Raw genomic sequence first — 19,360 nt, forward strand, 5'->3', positions numbered from 1 at the left:
TTATGTCCCTGACCTACTTTATTGAAACTTATCTATAGAGGTGATTTTTGATCGAATATTAGGTCTCACATGTGAGCGGATTATCGTTTTTGTGACTCGACTGATGAATATATCTAGCTCTACTTTTAGACAATAGACTATTAGGTCTCACACCTATAGTTCCCAACTTTCTCAACACCTCTCTGACCTACTCAAATAATTAACCATTAAAGCTATAGTGATTGTTATCATAATTGGGATTTAAAATTCCCTTGACAAGATCAGACCACATTTTCTGAGTAATCAATGCAGAAATCCAGGTAATTCCATAGTGTTCACAAACTTTGTCTTGCAACTGTATATCAATGAATTGACAAGGGCACTAGAACAGTCTGCAGCACCCGGCCTCAACATACTACAATCTGAAGTCAAATGCCTACTGTTTCTGATGATTTGGTGGTTCTGTCCCCAACTAAGGAGGGCCTACAGCAGCACCTAGATCTTCTGCACAGATTCTGTCAGACCTGGGCCCAGACAGTAAATCTCAGTAAAACAAAATAATGGTGTTCCAAAAGGTTCTAGTTCCCAGGACCACAAATACAAATTCCATCTAGACACCGTTGCCCTAGAGCACACAAAAACTATACATATCTCGGCCTAAATATCAGTGCTACAAGTAACGTCCACAAAGCTGTGAACGATCTGAGAGACGAGGCAAGAAGCGCCTTCTATGCCATCAAGTATAACATCAGATTTGACATACCAATTAGGATCTGGCAAACAATACTTTAATCAGTTATAGAACCCATTTCCCTTTATGGTTGTGAGGTCTCGGGTCCGCTCACAAATCAAGAATTCACAAAATGGGAAAAACACCAAATTGAGACTCTACATGCAAAATTCTGAAAAAATATCCCCCATGTATAACGTAAAACACCAAATAATGCCTGCAGAGCAGAATTAGGCCAATACCCACTAATGATCAAAATCCAGAAAACAGCCGTTAAATTCTATAACCACCTAAAAGGAAGCGATTCCCAAACCTTTCATCACCTACAGAGAGATGAACCTGGAGAAGAGTCCCCTAATCAAGCTGGTCCTGGGGCAGCAACACAAATAGTCCTAACCAAATCATGAGAAAACAAAAAGACAATTACTTGACACATTGGAATGAATTAACAAAAAACTGAGCAAACTAGAATGCTATTTGGCCCTAAACAGAGAGTACACAGTGGCAGAATACCTAACCACTGTGACTGACCCAAAATGAAGGAAAGCTTTGACTATGTATAGACTCAGTGAGCATCGCCTTGCCATTGACAAACACTGCTGTGGGCAGACCTGGCATACAAGAGAAGACAGGCTATGTGCACACTGCCCACAAAATGAGATTGAGCTGCACTTCCTAACCTCCTGCCAAATGTATGACCATATTAGAGACATTTATTTCCCTCAGATTACACAGACCCACAAAGAATTTGAAAACAAATCCAATTTTGATAAACTCCCATATCTGTTGGGTGAAATAACACAGTGTGGAATCACAGCAGCAAGATGTGTGACCTGTTGCCACAAGAAAAGGTCAACCAGTGACCTCTTGACTTAGATCTCAGGGTAGGTGATGCCAATGCATGGTTAGTGTTGTGTCACTGCATGGTTAGAGTGGTGTCACTGCATGTTTACGGTGATGTTACTGCATGGTTAGAATGGTATCACTACCTGGTTAGAGTGGTGTCACTGCATGGTTACGGTGATGTCACTGCATGGTTACGGTGATGTCACTGCATGGTTAGAGTAGTGTCACTGCATAGTTAGAGTGGTGTCACTGCATGGTTATGGTGATGTCACTGCATGGTTAGAGTAGTGTCACTGCATGGTTACGGTGATGTCAATGCATGGTTAGAGTAGTGTCACTGCATGGTTAGAGTGGTGTCACTGCATGGTTAGAGTGGTGTCACTGCATGGTTACGGTGATGTCGCTGCATGGTTAGAGTGGTGTCGCTGCATGGTTACAGTGATGTCACTGCATGGTTACAGTGATGTCACTGCATGGTTTCCGTGGTGTCACTGCATGGTTACAGTGATGTCACTGCATGGTTACAGTGATGTCACTGCATGGTTTCCGTGGTGTCACTGCATGGTTACGCTGATTTGCCGTTTTTCCCCATTTTTTTCCCACCTTTATTTAATCTTTATTTAACTTGGCAAGTCAGTTAAGAACACATTCTTATTTTCAATGACGGCCTAGGAACGGTGGGTTAACTGCCTCGTTCAGGGGCAGAAAGACAGATTTTTACCTTGTCTGCTCGGGGGACCCATTCTTGCAACCTTACAGTTAACTAGTCCAACTCAATAACGACCTGCCTCTCTCTCGTTGCACTCCACAAGAAGACTGCCTGTTACGCAAATGCAGTAAGCCAATGTAAGTTGCTAGCTAGCATTAAACTTATCTTATAAAAAACAATCAATCATAATCACTAGTTAACTACACATGGTTGATGTTACTAGATATTATCTAGCGTGTCCTGTGTTGCATATAATCTGACTGAGCATACAAGTATCTAAGTATCTGACTGAGCGGTGGTAGGCAGAAGCAGGCGGGTAACCATTAATTCAAACAGCACCTTCGTGCGTTTTGCCAGCAGCTCTTCGTTGTGCATCAAGCATTGCACTGTTTATGACTTCGAGCCCAGGGAGGAGCGAGGAGAGGGACGGAAGCTATACTGTTACACTGGCAATACTAAAGTGCCTTTAAGAACATCCAATAGTCAAAGGTTAATGAAATACAAATGGTATAGAGGGAAATAGTCCTACAATAACTACAAGCTAAAACTTCTTACCTGGGAATATTGAAGACTCATGTTAAAAGGAATTACCAGCTTTCATATGTTCTCATGTTCTGAGCAAGGAACTGAAACGTTAGCTTTCTTACATAGCACATATTGCACTTTTACTTTCTTCTCCAACACTTTGTTTTTGCATTATTTAAACCAAATTGAACATGTTTCATTATCTACTTGAGGCTACATTTATTTTATTGATGTATTGTATTAAGTTAAGAGTGTTAATTCGGTTTTGTTGTAATTGTCATTATTACAAATACATTTGAATTTTTTGTATGTATGTGTGTGTGTGTTGTAGCGGGGGGGGGTAGCAGGCATGGGGTCCTTCAGGCCCAGGTTTACAGCATGACTGGAAGGGGGGTGCAGGCATGGTGTCCTTCAGGCCCAGTGTTACAGCATGACTGGGGGGCAAATAGAGGAACCATTAAATAGCATTACATCTACCCCTGTAATGACAACACCATGAACCATGGAATCATAAGCAGAACCCCATTGTGTGTTAGTGTGTATATGTAGAACAGAGGATGTCATTCTTCAGCATTGTTATTGCTCATTCAACGGATCAAGCGGGTTAAGAGTAGCCTCCTCATACCCCCACCCAGGCCTGGTCCGCTCTTCTATATCTCATCTCATCACTGTGACCGTACTGGGTTAGTGTGCATGTGTACGGTGTGGTAGTGTGTGTTCAAGGGCCTGGCACAGTGCTGAGGCTCAGATCTTAAGCCCAGAGCAGGGAGGGACCTGATGTTCATCTCCACGGAAACAAACCACTCTGGAAACTTTCCCACATGACCACACACACACACAAATACCCTCTGCTCTGCAACAGATCTCCTCTCAGATGTTTATCACCAATCCTGCGCTGCTATGACCAAAAGGGAATCGAACCAAGGTCATCTGCAAACCTCAAGACCATGTAAGTCCACTAAGGTAAAGCCTAGGCATGCAACAGCACTACTTAGCTTTGGAAATGCAACAAATCAACATTGTTGTTGGCAAGACAACAACACTATTGGCAAGGCAACAATGACTTATTGGCAACCCTAAGCAGAAACAGCCTGGCCTGCAACACCAAATCTTAACAAATCTCCATCCACATTTTGAATTTCTATTTCTGAAACAATGCTGTGTTACATGTTTAACTGTAGATATGTAGCTCACTCAGTGCCAGAGGAAAACAGGACATTATTTGGCAGAGGTGTAAATAGTGCTTGATGTTAGCTAGTGGTTTGTGATGATAGCAGGGGTGCATGGAGGCAAATAGCCTGTTCTTCTGCTGTGGGATATGTTGAAGAAGGAACACTAGTATAAATATAGGCATTAGTGTCCCAGTTAAGATTTCACTCATGAAACTCTAATTAAACAAAAGCTTTGCTAAATCAATACAGTTGAACATGAACAGTATGTTGATGTCTGCCTCCTCTAGTGAGTTCAGTGATCGCTGCATCTTGTACTCACTAACTGGATTAGAGAGTCACTGGTCTAATCCGCTGTCTTCTGAGAATCATGAAAAACAAGGGTCTCTCTCAGAATCAGAATTCTGTGCAGTAATATTTTATTTCAACTATACATGCAGTGTTAAAAAAAATTCAACAAGAAGTCCTGAAACAAAAGACGATCATTTTGTACACATTCACAGTTCCAACTTTACAACATATCTACAAACACTCTGAACAAACATCAGGAGGGCTTACTGTCCAATCAGAACAGTATTAGAAAGGTAATGTCAACGAGGCTGGTTCATCTGCACACACAGAGCATAGATAGACAGGAGGGTAGGAACGCTTTAGACTGACACTGCAACACAAAGACCCAGGTCAATATGGCAATGCACAAGACAGCTGAGCACAGCCTGTCTGGACGCATGGAACAGGGGTGTGTGTGTGTGTGTGTGTGTGTGTGTGTGTGTGTGTGTGTGTGTGTGTGAGCCCAAACGCTGGTTAGCAGAGGACGACTGATAGACAACAGACTTTAATTAATACCATTATCTTTTTGAAACAAAATGCGGCTTCGGGTTACAAACAGGCAGACAAATTAATTCCCCAAATAAAGTAAATGTACCCAAATCATGAACCTCATTGTCAATGTGAGATCTGACCCACATCCTGTTGTTTTACATGTCCCGGTTACATGACCACTGCTCACTCTAATGGAACAGTTTATTAAGACATCAGATACACATCTTTGATCTATTATCATTACCCGGAGTGTTTACCTTAATACTGGGTTGGATGGTTTATTGAGTACTGTATTGACTGTTTACTGTATATTGGCTGTATAGTGCCATGTTGAGCTGAGTGTTTTGAAGCTAAGCGTTTAGAGAAAAGACAAGAGTCAGTCTACATCCCCATGCCATAATAGTACATTCACTGCATGGAACCTCAGCTTGGTCTATCAGCAGCCTTCTTCTTCATGAGGTCATATACGGATACTGTAATCCCAGCATGCTTTGCTTCAGTCTGCATTCTGTAATGGAATGTTGGTGACTAAACCGACTCTTAGTTCTAGAATCAAAATAACTGCAGTTTGGTAGATAAATACAAATTGAAATGCAGAACACAAATTTCACTCTGAATTCAAATAATCAGAGTTGCTTAGGTTATATTGTAACAATAATGACATTCAGGACCAAATCACTTTTTTCCCTCAATATTTCTGTATATCAATCATTCGTTGAATTAAGGCACACGATGCACAGATTGGGGTTAACTGGCCTAAAAATATGTATACTCATATATTTATAATATGTACAGTATCTTGTCATTACCAGCATGACTTGGTAGGACACATTGGTAGATGTTGGTGTGATTGTACACTTGTCACTCACTGGGAAACTGCAAACACAACACTGCCTCTGGAACCAAAATGGCAACCAGAGAACTGAAGATCTAAGATCAGTTACCCTGGAAATGGTTAAGATTAGGTTTGAGAGAGGGTAAGCTGATCCTGCATCTGTACCTTGGGGCAACTATCACACAGAGAGCAGTGTGTGAACTCCCAACGGAGCACAGAGACTAACACTAGTGATGGACATGCAGTTGGCAGGTGAGACAGACAGACATGTTACAGGACGCCATTTCAACCTGACAGAACTAAACCCATTGGTGTTGCTTAAAATGTTTACGTCTTTCATTTCTGAATAAAATAAAGAAAACCAAACCAAAATCAGCCTGTTGAAGTGGGTTGGATGAAATGTTTCTAAATACCACTCTGCTACATTGAAAGACTGGAGGAAAGGTCTCTGCATCGCCCGTTTGTATCTGTGTGTCTGTGTGAGACAGGAGAAGAGTGGTATGTGTTGATAGAGGACTCTGATGTCACTGGAGCCTGTTATAACAGTGCATTGCATTGCATTGTCTGTACGCACACACACACACACACGTCAGGAGACAACGGCAGCTGTAGGGTACAGACACATAAGAGGACTAAATACACTCAACATACATTACTCATCATAAACCAATAGCAGCAAACGTGTTTAGTAGTTATCCCAGTGAGTTACAGAGGGTCCCTGTTAGGGTACGTAGGCAGCCAGGCCTTTCACCTCCCCAAGCAAAGTGTGTGTGTATGTGTTTGCTGTACATTGGGTTTTACCCTCCAGCTGACACACAGTGGTGTTCTCTCTGTTGCCTTCCTTCCTCCTCAGTCTTTATAGTTGAGTTAAACACCTCTAAAGGGACACTAAAGGGACACTATGTTTAGTGTGTCTCCTCACTGCTCTCCCCCATCAGTCAGACAGATAAGATACAAACAGTTCTATTGTATTCCTCCCCCTTGTTCAGTTCAGTCCAGTTCACATTCATGGGAAGACATAGGGTGTCCCCCAAATGGCACCCTTATTCCCTATATAGTGCACTAGGTACAACCAGGCCTATGTGCCGTGGTCAGAAGTAGTTGACAACAAAGGGGAATAGGGTGCCATTTGTGACACAAACAGACAGTGCTTAGTGACAGTGAGACATCAGACCCATTCTTCAAGTAGTTCTCGGAGTTAGACCTCGTACCGTCCACAGTCGGGATCATAGGGCCAGGCTACACACTGGGGGCCACGCTAGTCCCCTTCAGGACCCCTACCCCCATCTACCCCCACCCTGCCTTATGTCCTGGGGGTGGGCTGGGGTTAGTGAGTCAGGGCCAGGGGTCAGGGTTAGGGGAGACTGACCAGTGTGTTGTGAGATGGAGAGAAACATGGAGCCACAAGACAAGACACAGACCTCCACGTCACATCTGGTGTGATTTTCTCTTTTTAGAGTGAAGGAATGAATCATTCCACGGGGAACACACCCCGACACCCCTTCTCACAACCAGTCTGGCTCTAGAGCATACTCAGTAGTGCCCCTGCCCCGTCCCAGTTAGTACACTTGGTAGTACACTCCATAGTGTCTATGGTGTCCTAGTAGCTGTACTTGTTGACCACCCTCATCTGAGGAGTCTGTGGGGTGAAGGCGTTGGGTTTAGGGGGGACGTCAGGCTTTAGGGACGGGGTTCGTTTAAGCCCCTGGCGGGGGAGCGAGCCGTGCCCACTGTAGCTGCTCTGGCGGGACAGGGAGGGGGGGTGGGGGTGTTGATGGGGGGAGTGAAGCCCCCTCTGGGAGTCCAGTCTGGAGGGAGGGGTGGGGGGCATGTACCCCCCTCTGTTCATACTGTGTTGGTGGGACAACGACACCCCCATACTGACCCCGTTGGGAGAGGTGGCGGTGAGGGAGTGTCTGTGAGAAGAGATCCTGTGATGAGAGCCGTACCTCCTCTCCAGGGTGCCGCTCATGCTTCCTCCCATACCCAGGCTGCCTGTGGGGGAGCTAGGGGTGGAGGGCAGTGGGACGTCTACCCTCTTGGTGGGGCTGTGCCTGGGCAGGGATGAGGAGGAGGAGGGGGAGTAAAGAGAGGCCTCTCGGCTGGGGACCTTGGGGGGAACCTCAGTGATGTCCCCTAGAGGCTCCAGCATCAGGTGTTGTCTGCTGGGTCGGGGCGCTGAGCCGGCCCCCTCTTGGAGGATAGCCTTGGAGCTAGCATTAGCCGTGTTAGCATCGTTCAGGTGCTTCAGCAGGTCGTTCAGTGTGTTCCTGGCATCCAGCGACCTCTTCTGCTCTTTCCTGCTTCCTTTAGAATGAGGGGGCGTGGCCTGCAGGTGTTCCATGTTCTCTGGCTTCCTGTCCAGGGTGCGCGGCGGCGTGACGTCGTCGGTCGGGTTTCCATGGTAACCACTGCGGTATTCGTGCGTGGCGTTGGGAAGGACGACGGCGCTGGGGATGTGGGAGTGTCCCAGCGCAGGGTGGGGGTGGGGCTGGGGGTGAGGGGGGGGGGAACTGGGGTGGAACTGGGGACTCTTGGCAATGGAGGAGGAGGTAGAGTTGGAGTTCTTCCTGGATCCGTTGATCTTCCCGTGGTGATTGGCTCGCTCCCATTGGTTCCTGATTGGCTGCAGGCCTTTCTGCTGCAGCACAGGGGTAGACTCGGGGGTGGGCAGGGCGGCCAGCTCCGGGGCTGACAGCCGTCCCGGAGGATCATGGTCTTGGTGTCTCCGTTAGGCGTCAGGTCCTTACCACTGCTCAGTAAGTTGGTGTACAGCTTGGGACAGTCCAGACTTGGCTGGTACTCCTGGAGACAAGACAGGACAGAAGAGAGGGCTTTGTTAATTTGGTTCCTCCAGCCAACACATACTGTACATACATACATACATACATACATACATACATACATACATACATACATACATACATACATACATACATACATACATACATACATACATACATACATACATACATACACACACACAGTGCCTTCAGAAAGTATCCAGACCCCTTGACTTTTTCAACATTTTGTTACATTACAGCCTTATTATAAAATGGATTAACTAAAAATAAATCCTCAGCAATCTACACACAATACCCCAAAAATGTCTGCAGCATTGACGGTCCCCAAGAACACAGAGGCCTCCATCATTCTTAAATGGAAGAAGTTTGGAACCACCAAGACTCTTCCTAAAGCTGGCCACGTGGCCAAACTGAGCAATCGGGGGAGAAGGGCCTTGGTCAAGGAGGTAACCAAGAACCCAATGGTCACTCTGACAGAGCTCTAGAGTTCCTCTGTGGAGATGGGAGAACCTTCCAGAAGGACAACCATCTCTGTAGCACTCCACTTACCATCAGGCCTTTATGGTAGAGTCGCCAGATGGAAGCCACTGCTCAGTAAAAGGCACATGACAGCCCACTTGGAGTTTCCGAAGGCACTGTAAATGTGAATTACAGGGGAGCCAGGGGGGGGCTCAGCTCCCCTGAATAAAACAAAAGTCCAACTTTTGGGAGGGGGGGGGTCTAAATAATAATATAATATAATATATAATATAATAATATAATAATAATAATAAATAATGCTAAATAAATAATGCTAATTTAACTATTCTCCTATTTGTTTAAAAGCAGTGGTAAATATGAAAATAAATGTTTATAAATTAATCGAACACCCCACCTTTCTGTCATGGTTTCTGTCACCATTGATTTCTATGAGGCTGCACAAACCGTCTCCTGTCCACAGCACTGTCCACTCACTAGTGCTGAATTTCAGCCTCAGCTGAGCTCCTTTAAACACAGGTTTTTCTTTGCACTTGCTCATTTTTCTTTGCACTTGCTTAAAAATAGCCTTTAATTCCAATGCATTACATTTATCCGTTCATTCATAATTGTTTGCTTTTGTCAGTCAGCTGTTCAGAGCGCTCATTGCTTTGTTTCTCAGGCGGGCGCGGGTATCGCTGTTCTCTGTGCCCTCCGCGACCAGAAGTAGACCATTTATTTAGCTTTATTATTTTCAATCAATATCAGTTTTCTTGCCTGGATCAGCTGATGATTGTCTCCAATATCACTAGACAACCAGCCTACAGCTAAATAGCAATGTGCAACCATTCCATCCAACGGTTATTAAAACGTCATGCCAAAGTAAACCTACGCCAAACACAGCCCTTATTTGAAGTGTTTCTAAAATCCTCTATGGGAAAAATGTATGGTGGAAAAACGATTGAGGGTATTATGACTCATACTGTGGTACTCTATAGGCCTACACATTGTAGCCTAGTCTAGTAAATTGACCATGTGTGTCAGGGTAACCACCCATTTTAACCAGACCCATTTTTTCCCCAGGAACAAAACATTTAAATTTGTCAGCAGACCCATTTCAATGGTAGCCGAATGTCTCTACTTTTCATGCAGGAACAAAACATTTAAGTGATTTGTCATGTCAAGTGATCAGCAATTAATTTGGCCTAATCAATGGTATTCCAGTGATCAGAGTACATGCAATGTCAGTAGGCACACTATTTTTGGTGTTTCAGTGATCAGAGTAACAGATCTATTTCCAGTGATCAGAGTACATGCAGATGTCTATTTCCAGTGATCAGAGTACATGCAGATGTCTATTTCCAGTGATCAGAGTACATGCAGATGTCTATTTCCAGTGATCAGAGTACATGCAGATGTCTATTTCCAGTGATCAGAGTACATGCAGATGTCTATTTCCAGTGATCAGAGTACATGCAGATGTCTATTTCCCCCGCCCCCCAAAATAAAATAAATTGTGGACGCCGCACCCTGAATGTCACGGTATAATTCGCACTCTGGTTCTATCTATCTATCTACATAAGATGCAACGACAATGTCAGTCTGTAACACTCAGTTACTGAATAATGTGTTGACTCATAAATTGCACTCTGTATTCAGGGCTCCAGGTTACCTTGACAGGACTGTCGAAGAGCCCGTTGAGCTTAGCGAAGGATCCGGTGGAGTCGCTGCAGGAGGGGGCTGACTCTGCATCTTTGTGGGCGTGCCGGGGCTTGTGGCGGAGGAAGGAGTCTCTGTAGCAGAACACCACCAGGCCGGCCACTAGCGCCCCCAGGAGGAAGGCAGCCAACACACAGCTGATCAGGATATTCATGTGGACCATCTGATTGGCTTCTCCCGCCTGGATCTCCCACACACCTGAAGTCACACACCCCATTGGTTAACGAACACCCTGACACACACAATCACAGCCAATCACAGTTTTACACTACACCTCTATATCAGGTGTGTTTGTAGACACTCAGTCATGCATGGTTTCTCTGCTTTTCCCCTTAAAGGTATTCTGTCTGCTATCCAACAGGGATTTTATCGTTGCCAAAACCATTCAGATTGGCTTCCACTCTCGTCATTCTTAATTGTAAATACATGGTGAAAATGGTTAGGATCCCACAACCACTCCGGTGATGTAAGCCAATCTAGAAGAAGTAGTTTTATGTTAGTTTGAACAGGAAGAATTGAAGTGTTGCTTTTTCCCTACCAAGTGTCAAACGTTTGTCCTGATAGAAATAGGGTTAGTGCATTCCTAACCAGGGTTAGTGCATTCCTAACCAGGGTTAGTGTATTCCTAACCAGAACAGAGAAAGACTTGTTCTCACAAAATCAGAAAAGACAATGAACCATTGACTCCCCAGCGTTGTCAAAGGGAAGAGGTTGTAGTTTGTTCTCGACATGGTGAGGCTGTTCTGTTTCTAGACTGCAGCTTGGTTAGTAACCACAGACATGGACGAGTTAAACATTCACAGAGCAGGAGAGAGACAGAGAGAGGTCCTGGAGCCGGAGGGGTTAATGGACAGGCCTGGGACGTGCTCTAACGCTCCTAGGGTTACAAAACTCCCAGGGTTAACCCTTTACACCCGGGAACAGGGTTAACCCTTCAACTGTAACAGCCAGGGTTATAGGGTCTACTGGCAGAGAGAGAAACAAGGGAAAAATAAAGAGTCTGAAGAAAGAATATAGAAGTGCAGATGGTTTGAAGATAAGATTTGAAAGAATTGTTTAAAAAAGGGAGAAAATACATTTTCACCATGTAGAAAATCATTATAATCATGACAATAAATCAATAAATAAATCAAAATACATGAAGTTGGATGAAATATAAATCATAACAAAATCTGAAAAATGTAATCTGCTATATCAATTGATGGTAATCCCAAATACCTGCCCTGAGTGTGTGTGTGTGTGTGTGTAGGTGTGTGTGTGTGTGTGTGTGTGTGTGTGTGTGTGTGTGTGTGTGTGTGTGTGTGTGTGTGTGTGTGTGTGTGTGTGTGTGTGTGTGTGTGTGTGTGGTGTGTGTGTGTGTGTGTGTGTGTATGTGTGTGTGTATGTGTGTATGTGTGTAGGTGTGTGTGTGAAGGTGTGTGTGTGTATGCGTGTGTGTGTGTATGCGTGTGTGCGTGTGTGGGGTGCGTGTGCGTGCATGTGTGTGTGTGTGTGTGTGTGTGTGTGTGTGTGTGTGTGTGTGTGTGTGTGTGTGTGTGTGTGTGTGTGTGTGTGTGTGTGTGTGTGTACAGTACCAGTCAAAAATGTACACACCTACTAATTCAAGGGTTTTTCTTGTAGAGGGTTTTTCTGGGGTTTTCTGATTGGCTACAATGTAGAAAATAGTAAAAATAAAAAAAACCCTTGAATGAGTAGGTGTGTCTGGACTTTTGACTGGTACTGTGTGTGTGTGTCAGGTACTGGTACTGTGTGTGTGTGTGTCAGGTACTGGTACTGTGTGTGTGTGTCAGGTACTGGTACTGTGTGTGTGTGTGTCAGGTACTGGTACTGTGTGTGTGTGTCAGGTACTGGTACTGTGTGTACTGTGTGTGACTGTCAGGGCTCCATACAGTGTGGTGGCAGCAGTTCTCTCTCTCCCTGCTAGGCCTTACCCTCTAGGCCCCCTGGGAGTGACTCTAGTGAATGGGAGGTGGCCGGGTCATCCTGCTGCACAAACCCTGAGCCATACAGGTCTGGAAAACCAGCCCCAGGCCCTTCCCCAGGACCAAACCCAGGATGGGGGCTCAGGGTGGGGGTGAGTACTGGGGTACTGGGGGTGTATGGGCCCACTGGGCTGGTCTGTGAATGACGTAGATGACAACTCCATGTCTGTGGTGACAAACAAACTGTTAACACGGTGTGTAGACATGAGGCCAGCAGGCTGTTAGCTTACATCCTGGTTAGTAGGCATGGATTGGTATGTGTACGCACATGTGGGTTAGTATACATAACATAATAGCTTTTATGTTTTATGATAATGCTGTTTGAAAAAATCATACATTTTCTGATTCAAGAGCTATTTTATTTATCATTACCAGTCATAGAAATACAGTTGTAAGATTCATTTTGTTGAGACAGGATACAGTTTCAAAGGGGAAAAGGGTGAGAGTTGTCTGAGGAAGGTATTTGGTACACAGCAGCGATGATTTCATAGCAGTGATGACGTCAGAGGAGGGAGGGGCGCCGAGTGAGCATGCAGGAAGTAAAGAGGAAGTGCGTGAGGAAGATGAAGTGAGGAAATGAGTCCGTGTGGAGATGGAGATTTCTGATGAGACCCGGTGATGATGTTTGTTGAGATGATGAAGAAGATAAAAAGGTGTTGAAGAAGAGGAGGTTTGTTAAATAAGATGAAGAGTGAGCAGCGTTGAAGGAAGGATGGAAGGAGAGAGGGGTTCGGAGTTCAAGGAAAGAAAGAAACCAGCTGAATAAAAGATCCAACTAACCAGAGGTCGGGTCACCAAATGATTTGTAATCTGTCGCTGATGTAGTGGCCAAAAACACTAAAACAATTAAAGGAACAAGAAATCAGTATAAAGGAACCCAAAAGTAAAGTCCCAAAACAAAAAAAAGCCCCGATAACTAAGAGTGTAGTTCTTTTGAATCAAATGATAAAATGCTAAAGGACAGGTTGTCTGAGTAGGCCTATTGCTCCAAGTCTTGTCTGTCTCTAGAGGAGAGACAGCTATGCATGGCCTCTATCCCCTGTTCTAGTTCTATGGTTCGGCCTGGTGTGTCTCCTATAGCAACACTGTCTTAGTACTGCTACTGGTAGAGCACGTCTATGTTTCTCCCCTCCAAGTAGGCAGCATTAGTTACAGGTGGCCTGGCTGTGTACAGTATGTGGATCTACGGTGGATGTGTATGTTAATACTGAACATAGAACCATGTAGGGAGGGTTACTGATTGGTGTGTTGGTATGGTGTGGTTACTGGTGTTACTGGTAGTGTGTTACTGGTTGGTTGTGCAGACTGATGGTGTGTGGTAGCAAGAGAGAGTGAGAAAGAGATGGGTTGGTATGAATGGGAGGGGCTCACCATGGCAGTCTCCCAGCTGAACCGTGTTCCCAAACTCTACATCCTGCTCATAACCAGACCTGAAAGAGAGAGGCAGAGGGGAGAAGATTAGAGCCGAGAACCAAACCTCTCTAACCAACATTTCCTTCCTTTATTCAAGTTTTTCCTGAACTCTGTAGTATGTACCCTAGCTTAGTACTGTGGTAGTGTTGTAATATTTAATACGCACAGGGCTCTAAATTTACATTTTTCATTGGTAGCACTGGTCCTCCCGCCTTTAAAAAGGTTAGGAGAACCAGAAAATCTGATTTTTGAAATGGATTGAGATGTAGCCTATATGAAGTCTAGCTGCTCTACAGCCCATGTTGTGCCCTAAAAACTCATATGGAACCCTGTAAATACATGTGTTTATTATAAAAACCTAAAATGTTGATACAGATACCTGTCATTGAAATGAAAAAGTAATTTTGGGGAATATAAGGTTTCTACTTTATGTAAAAGCACTATTTTCCTATTGAGATGCATTACATCGAAAATTGTTCACTGTCTCTTTAAGAGCATTTGTGATGATGTCATGCAGGACATCTCTCATTCAAATCAAATACAATTTTATTGGTCATGTACGCATATTTAGCAGATGTTATTGCGGGTGTAGCGAAATGCTTGTACCATTCATTGTTCCATTCATTCATTGATCTCCTGAAGAAGCTATTCCCTTTCTTTCTGTGCCTCCAAATGTTTGGATATACTGGTAAAGTTACCAGGTCGTTTGCTAGCTAGCTAATGAGCTAACAAACATGACTGAACAAGGTGTAAAACAAATGCTAAATGGCATATATCAAATGCGGCCCGCAAATAGTTTTAGAAAGGCCCGTGACATGTTATGAATGTAAAATGTGTCCTGCCAATAGTTTTAGAAAGGCCCGTGACATGTTATGAATGTAAAATGTGTCCTGCCAATAGTTTTAGAAAGGCCCGTGACATGTTATGAATGTAAAATGTGTCCTGCCAATAGTTTTAGAAAGGCCCGTGACATGTTATGAATGTAAATAGAAAGGCCCGTGACATGTTATGAATGTGTCCTGCCAATAGTTTTAGAAAGGCCCGTGACATGTTATGAATGTAAAATGTGTCCTGCCAATAGTTTTAGAAAGGCCCGTGACATGTTATGAATGTAAAAGCCAATCAGTGACCGGAAGAGATAAATGTTGCTCCAGTAATATGAGTCAGATCTTTTGAAATGTTTGGGCTAAAAACAAGCAGTTTCCACTGGATTAATGGTGCAATCATGGTGCTAACGAATCTGCGCTCGGGAAACAACGTTACAACGAAGCCTTATCATTACAAACATTATTATTAAAAATAAAGAAAAACAAATATTTAGATTTTTGGGGTTACACTGGTGCTCCCAAATGAAAAACTCCAGGTCGCACAGCAAAATATTTTGTTGCATATGAGATCAAATTGATCGCACTTTAGGGCCCTGAGTATGCATACTATTTAGTATTGTAATACTTGGTACTCACAGAACTCCAGGCAGGATCCTCTCACAGGCTCCATGAGGCATCCAGCCACAGTAGGGGTCCCTGGACGCTATACAAGACCTAGGGGAGAAACACAACACAGGGTTAACATATATCTGTAAATATACAGTTCACCATACAGGGTTAAATAGACAGCACCAGTTAACCTCTGTCTGGCTGTATATTAACCAGTGTGCTTCAGGTACTCAGTGTTTATGACATGTAGATAGAGAAAAACACATCAATAAACACACAAACCTGTGACCAGGTACAGCAGAAAGTAACCTTGGTGTGGAGTGTGTGCATGTTTCTGAATGCGCGTGTCTGTGTGTGTGTGTGTCTGTATGCGTCTGTGTCTGACTCACTTGTGGCAGTTAGTGTGTCGCTCACAGCGGCTGAGAGGCATGCGAACCACACAGCTAGAGAAAGCTACATACACACTGTGTGTGTCTCTGTCAACATGGAGCGACAAAATATGCCTGTCATCCTCACTGTTAGACAGACACCTGGGAGACAGAAGAAAAGAGAGGGAAGAGATGGGTTGGGAGAGGAGAGGGAGTAGGGGAGAGAGAGAAAGGGAGGGTGGGTGGTGGAGGGGAGACAGAGGAGAATCAGAAATCAGATTACAGGTTACTTGATCGGTTGTTTATCAGAAAGGCCTGTCTACGGTTTCACTCTCCAGATGTAATCACAGTGGCACTGTTTAGCCCTGATACCCTTACTGACAAGAGAGAACGAGAGACAGAGAGAGAGAGAGAGAGAGAGAGAGAGAGACAGACAGAAGAAGAAAGAGGAGAGCGAGAGAGACAGAAGAAGAAAGAGGAGAGCGAGAGAGAGAGAGAGAGACAGAAGAAGAAGAGGAGAGCGAGAGAGAGAGAGAGAGACAGAAGAAGAAAGAGGAGAGCGAGAGAGACAGAAGAAGAAAGAGGAGAGCGAGAGACTGAGGAAGAGAGAGGGAGAGACAGACGGTGTGAGACACACAGCGTGAAAGAGAAAAAACACAGAGTGAGAGATGAGACCAAAAAGAGAAAGACAGTGAGAGACAAGAGACTAAGACAGAGACGCAAAGGGAGTAAGAGAGAGAGACAGTGAGAGACGTGTAGTGAGTGTTCCGTACTTGGCTCTGTTGAACAGGTCAATCTCCTCCAATAGGATGCTGTCGTTTAGGGACAGAGGGGAAGTCTTGGCTAGAACCTTCAGCACCACGCCCGCCTCTGAACCAATGAACAGCACCGTGTAGTTACCATGTGGACCAGCCGCGTTGTCCACCGCCAGGGCTGTCAGCCTGTACCTAGAGACAAGGACAAGACAGGAGGACAGTCAGACTTCAGTAGGAATTATCAAGCCAGTATTTAAAGGCCATCCGTGCGATCTACAAATGAGCATTTTGATTGAGTTTTTTGTTGATTGTTACCCGGGAATTTAGATCCCACAAGCAACTCTTGCGATGTGTGTGTGTTTGTCTGTGTGTGCTTACCTGACGCGTGTCTTGGTGAACCAGGGCTCGTCTCCTATGTTAGGCACGGAGGAGTCCATGAGGGGTGAGACTTGATGAAGAGGAGGGTCTCATCAGGGAACTCTATAGAGGTCTTATAGGACTCAGCCTGGCCGTGACCCGCACAGCAGCCTGGCCTGGAGTCATAGGGGTCAGAGAGGGGTCAAAGGTCAACACAGGTCACACATGAGCCCAGCTACCATCACCCTGTAGGGACTAATAATGTTGACTATTGAATTGAACTGAGGAGAGGGGTTAGGGTATGAGAGAGGAGCAGATGCCTGTCAGGACAACAAAGAGACGTGCTGCTGTATCACCGTAAACATAAAGTCATAACAGAGGATTAGAATGTTCATTATTTACCACCATAATGAGCAGCTCTGTGGACTTCGTGTGGGAGAGAGCTGAGCTACGCGTCTAAATATCAGATTAATTATTTACTGCTAATAATGTGTGTGTGTGTGTGTGTGTGTGTGTGTGTGTACATGCGTGTGGTCATAGACCATGTCTCTCTACTGTAGGTATAGTACCTGGGCTTGGGTCGGGGTTAGAGACGAACATACTGTAGGTATAGTACCTGGGCTTGGGTCATGGTTAGAGACTGACATACTGTAGGTATAGTACCTGGGCTTGGGTCAGGGTCAGGGTTAGAGACTGACATACTGTAGGTATAGTACCTGGGTTTGGGTCAGGGTTAGAGACTGACATACTGTAGGTATAGTACCTGGGCTTGGGTCAGGGTTAGAGACTGACATACTGTAGGTATAGTACCTGGGCTTGGGTCAGGGTTAGAGACTGACATACTGTAGGTATAGTTCCTGGGCTTGGGTCATGGTTAGAGACTGACATACTGTAGGTATAGTACCTGGGCTTGGGTCATGGTTAGAGACTTACATACTGTAGGTATAGTACCTGGGTTTGGGTCAGGGTTAGAGACTGACATACTGTAGGTATAGTTCCTGGGCTTGGGTCAGGGTTAGAGACTGACATACTGTAGGTATAGTACCTGGGCTTGGGTCAGGGTTAGAGACTTACATACTGTAGGTATAGTACCTGGGCTTGGGTCAGGGTTAGAGACTGACATACTGTAGGTATAGTACCTGGGCTTGGGTCAGGGTTAGAGACTGACATACTGTAGGTATAGTACCTGGGAGTGGATCAGGGTTAGAGACTGACATACTGTAGGTATAGTACCTGGGTTTGGGTCAGGGTTAGAGACTGACATACTGTAGGTATAGTACCTGGGCTTGGGTCATGGTTAGAGACTGACATACTGTAGGTATAGTACCTGGGCTTGGGTCAGGGTTAGAGACTGACATACTGTAGGTATAGTACCTGGGCTTGGGTCAGGGTTAGAGACTGACATACTGTAGGTATAGTTCCTGGGCTTGGGTCATGGTTAGAGACTGACATACTGTAGGTATAGTACCTGGGCTTGGGTCATGGTTAGAGACTTACATACTGTAGGTATAGTACCTGGGTTTGGGTCAGGGTTAGAGACTGACATACTGTAGGTATAGTTCCTGGGCTTGGGTCAGGGTTAGAGACTGACATACTGTAGGTATAGTACCTGGGAGTGGATCAGGGTTAGAGACTGACATACTGTAGGTGTAGTACCTGGGTTTGGGTCAGGGTTAGAGACTTACATACTGTAGGTATAGTACCTGGGTTTGGGTCAGGGTTAGAGACTGACATACTGTAGGTATAGTACCTGGGCTTGGGTCAGGGTTAGAGACTGACATACTGTAGGTATAGTACCTGGGCTTGGGTCAGGGTTAGAGACTGACATACTGTAGGTATAGTACCTGGGTTTGGGTCATGGTTAGAGACTGACATACTGTAGGTATAGTACCTGGGCTTGGGTCAGGGTTAGAGACTGACATACTGTAGGTATAGTACCTGGGTTTGGGTCAGGGTTAGAGACTGACATACTGTAGGTATAGTACCTGGGTTTGGGTAAAGGTACCGGTACATATCTGGGTTTGGGTAAAGGTACAGGTACATACCTGGGTTTGGGTAAAGGTACAGGTACATACCTGGGTTTGGGTAAAGGTACAGGTACATACCTGGGTTTGGGTAAAGGTACAGGTACATACCTGGGTTTGGGTAAAGGTACAGGTACATACCTGGGTTTGGGTAAAGGTACAGGTACATACCTGGGTTTGGGTAAAGGTACAGGTACATACCTGGGTTTGGGTAAAGGTACAGGTACATTCCTGGGTTTGGGTAAAGGTACAGGTACATACCTGGGTTTGGGTAAAGGTACAGGTACATACCTGGGTTTGGGTAAAGGTACAGGTACATACCTGGGTTTGGGTAAAGGTACAGGTACATTCCTGGGTTTGGGTAAAGGTACCGGTACATACCTGGGTTCGGTAAAAGGTACAGGTACATACCTGGGTTAGGGAAAGGTACA

At 44.9% G+C, this 19,360-nt stretch overlaps 1 protein-coding gene and 1 long non-coding RNA gene across 3 annotated transcripts in view; one reads left to right on the forward strand and one right to left on the reverse strand.

Annotated features, from left to right (window-relative positions):
• Positions 1 to 4,360: 4,360 nt before the first annotated feature.
• LOC127918320 (semaphorin-6D-like) overlaps positions 4,361 to 19,360 on the reverse strand; it is a 39,162-nt gene continuing 24,162 nt past the window's right edge. Inside the window, 10 exon segments of the mRNA XM_052501632.1 lie at positions 4,361 to 8,310; positions 8,313 to 8,420; positions 10,548 to 10,792; positions 13,357 to 13,413; positions 13,948 to 14,006; positions 15,453 to 15,530; positions 15,815 to 15,955; positions 16,567 to 16,740; positions 16,927 to 16,987; positions 16,990 to 17,081. Of these exon segments, the coding sequence (XP_052357592.1) occupies positions 7,216 to 8,310; positions 8,313 to 8,420; positions 10,548 to 10,792; positions 13,357 to 13,413; positions 13,948 to 14,006; positions 15,453 to 15,530; positions 15,815 to 15,955; positions 16,567 to 16,740; positions 16,927 to 16,987; positions 16,990 to 17,081 (2,110 nt within the window). The 3' untranslated portion in view covers positions 4,361 to 7,215.
• Positions 18,891 to 19,356, forward strand: LOC127918321 (uncharacterized). Of its 2 annotated transcripts, none has more exons than XR_008099768.1 (3): positions 18,891 to 18,912; positions 18,943 to 19,146; positions 19,177 to 19,356. It is a non-coding gene; the product is annotated as an uncharacterized LOC127918321 (long non-coding RNA). The 2 variants fall into 2 exon arrangements; XR_008099769.1 differs by having other exon boundaries at positions 18,973 to 19,146.

This window comes from Oncorhynchus keta, unplaced genomic scaffold, assembly GCF_023373465.1.
Source record: "Oncorhynchus keta strain PuntledgeMale-10-30-2019 unplaced genomic scaffold, Oket_V2 Un_contig_14015_pilon_pilon, whole genome shotgun sequence".
In the NCBI taxonomy this organism is placed as follows: Eukaryota; Metazoa; Chordata; class Actinopteri; order Salmoniformes; family Salmonidae; genus Oncorhynchus; species Oncorhynchus keta.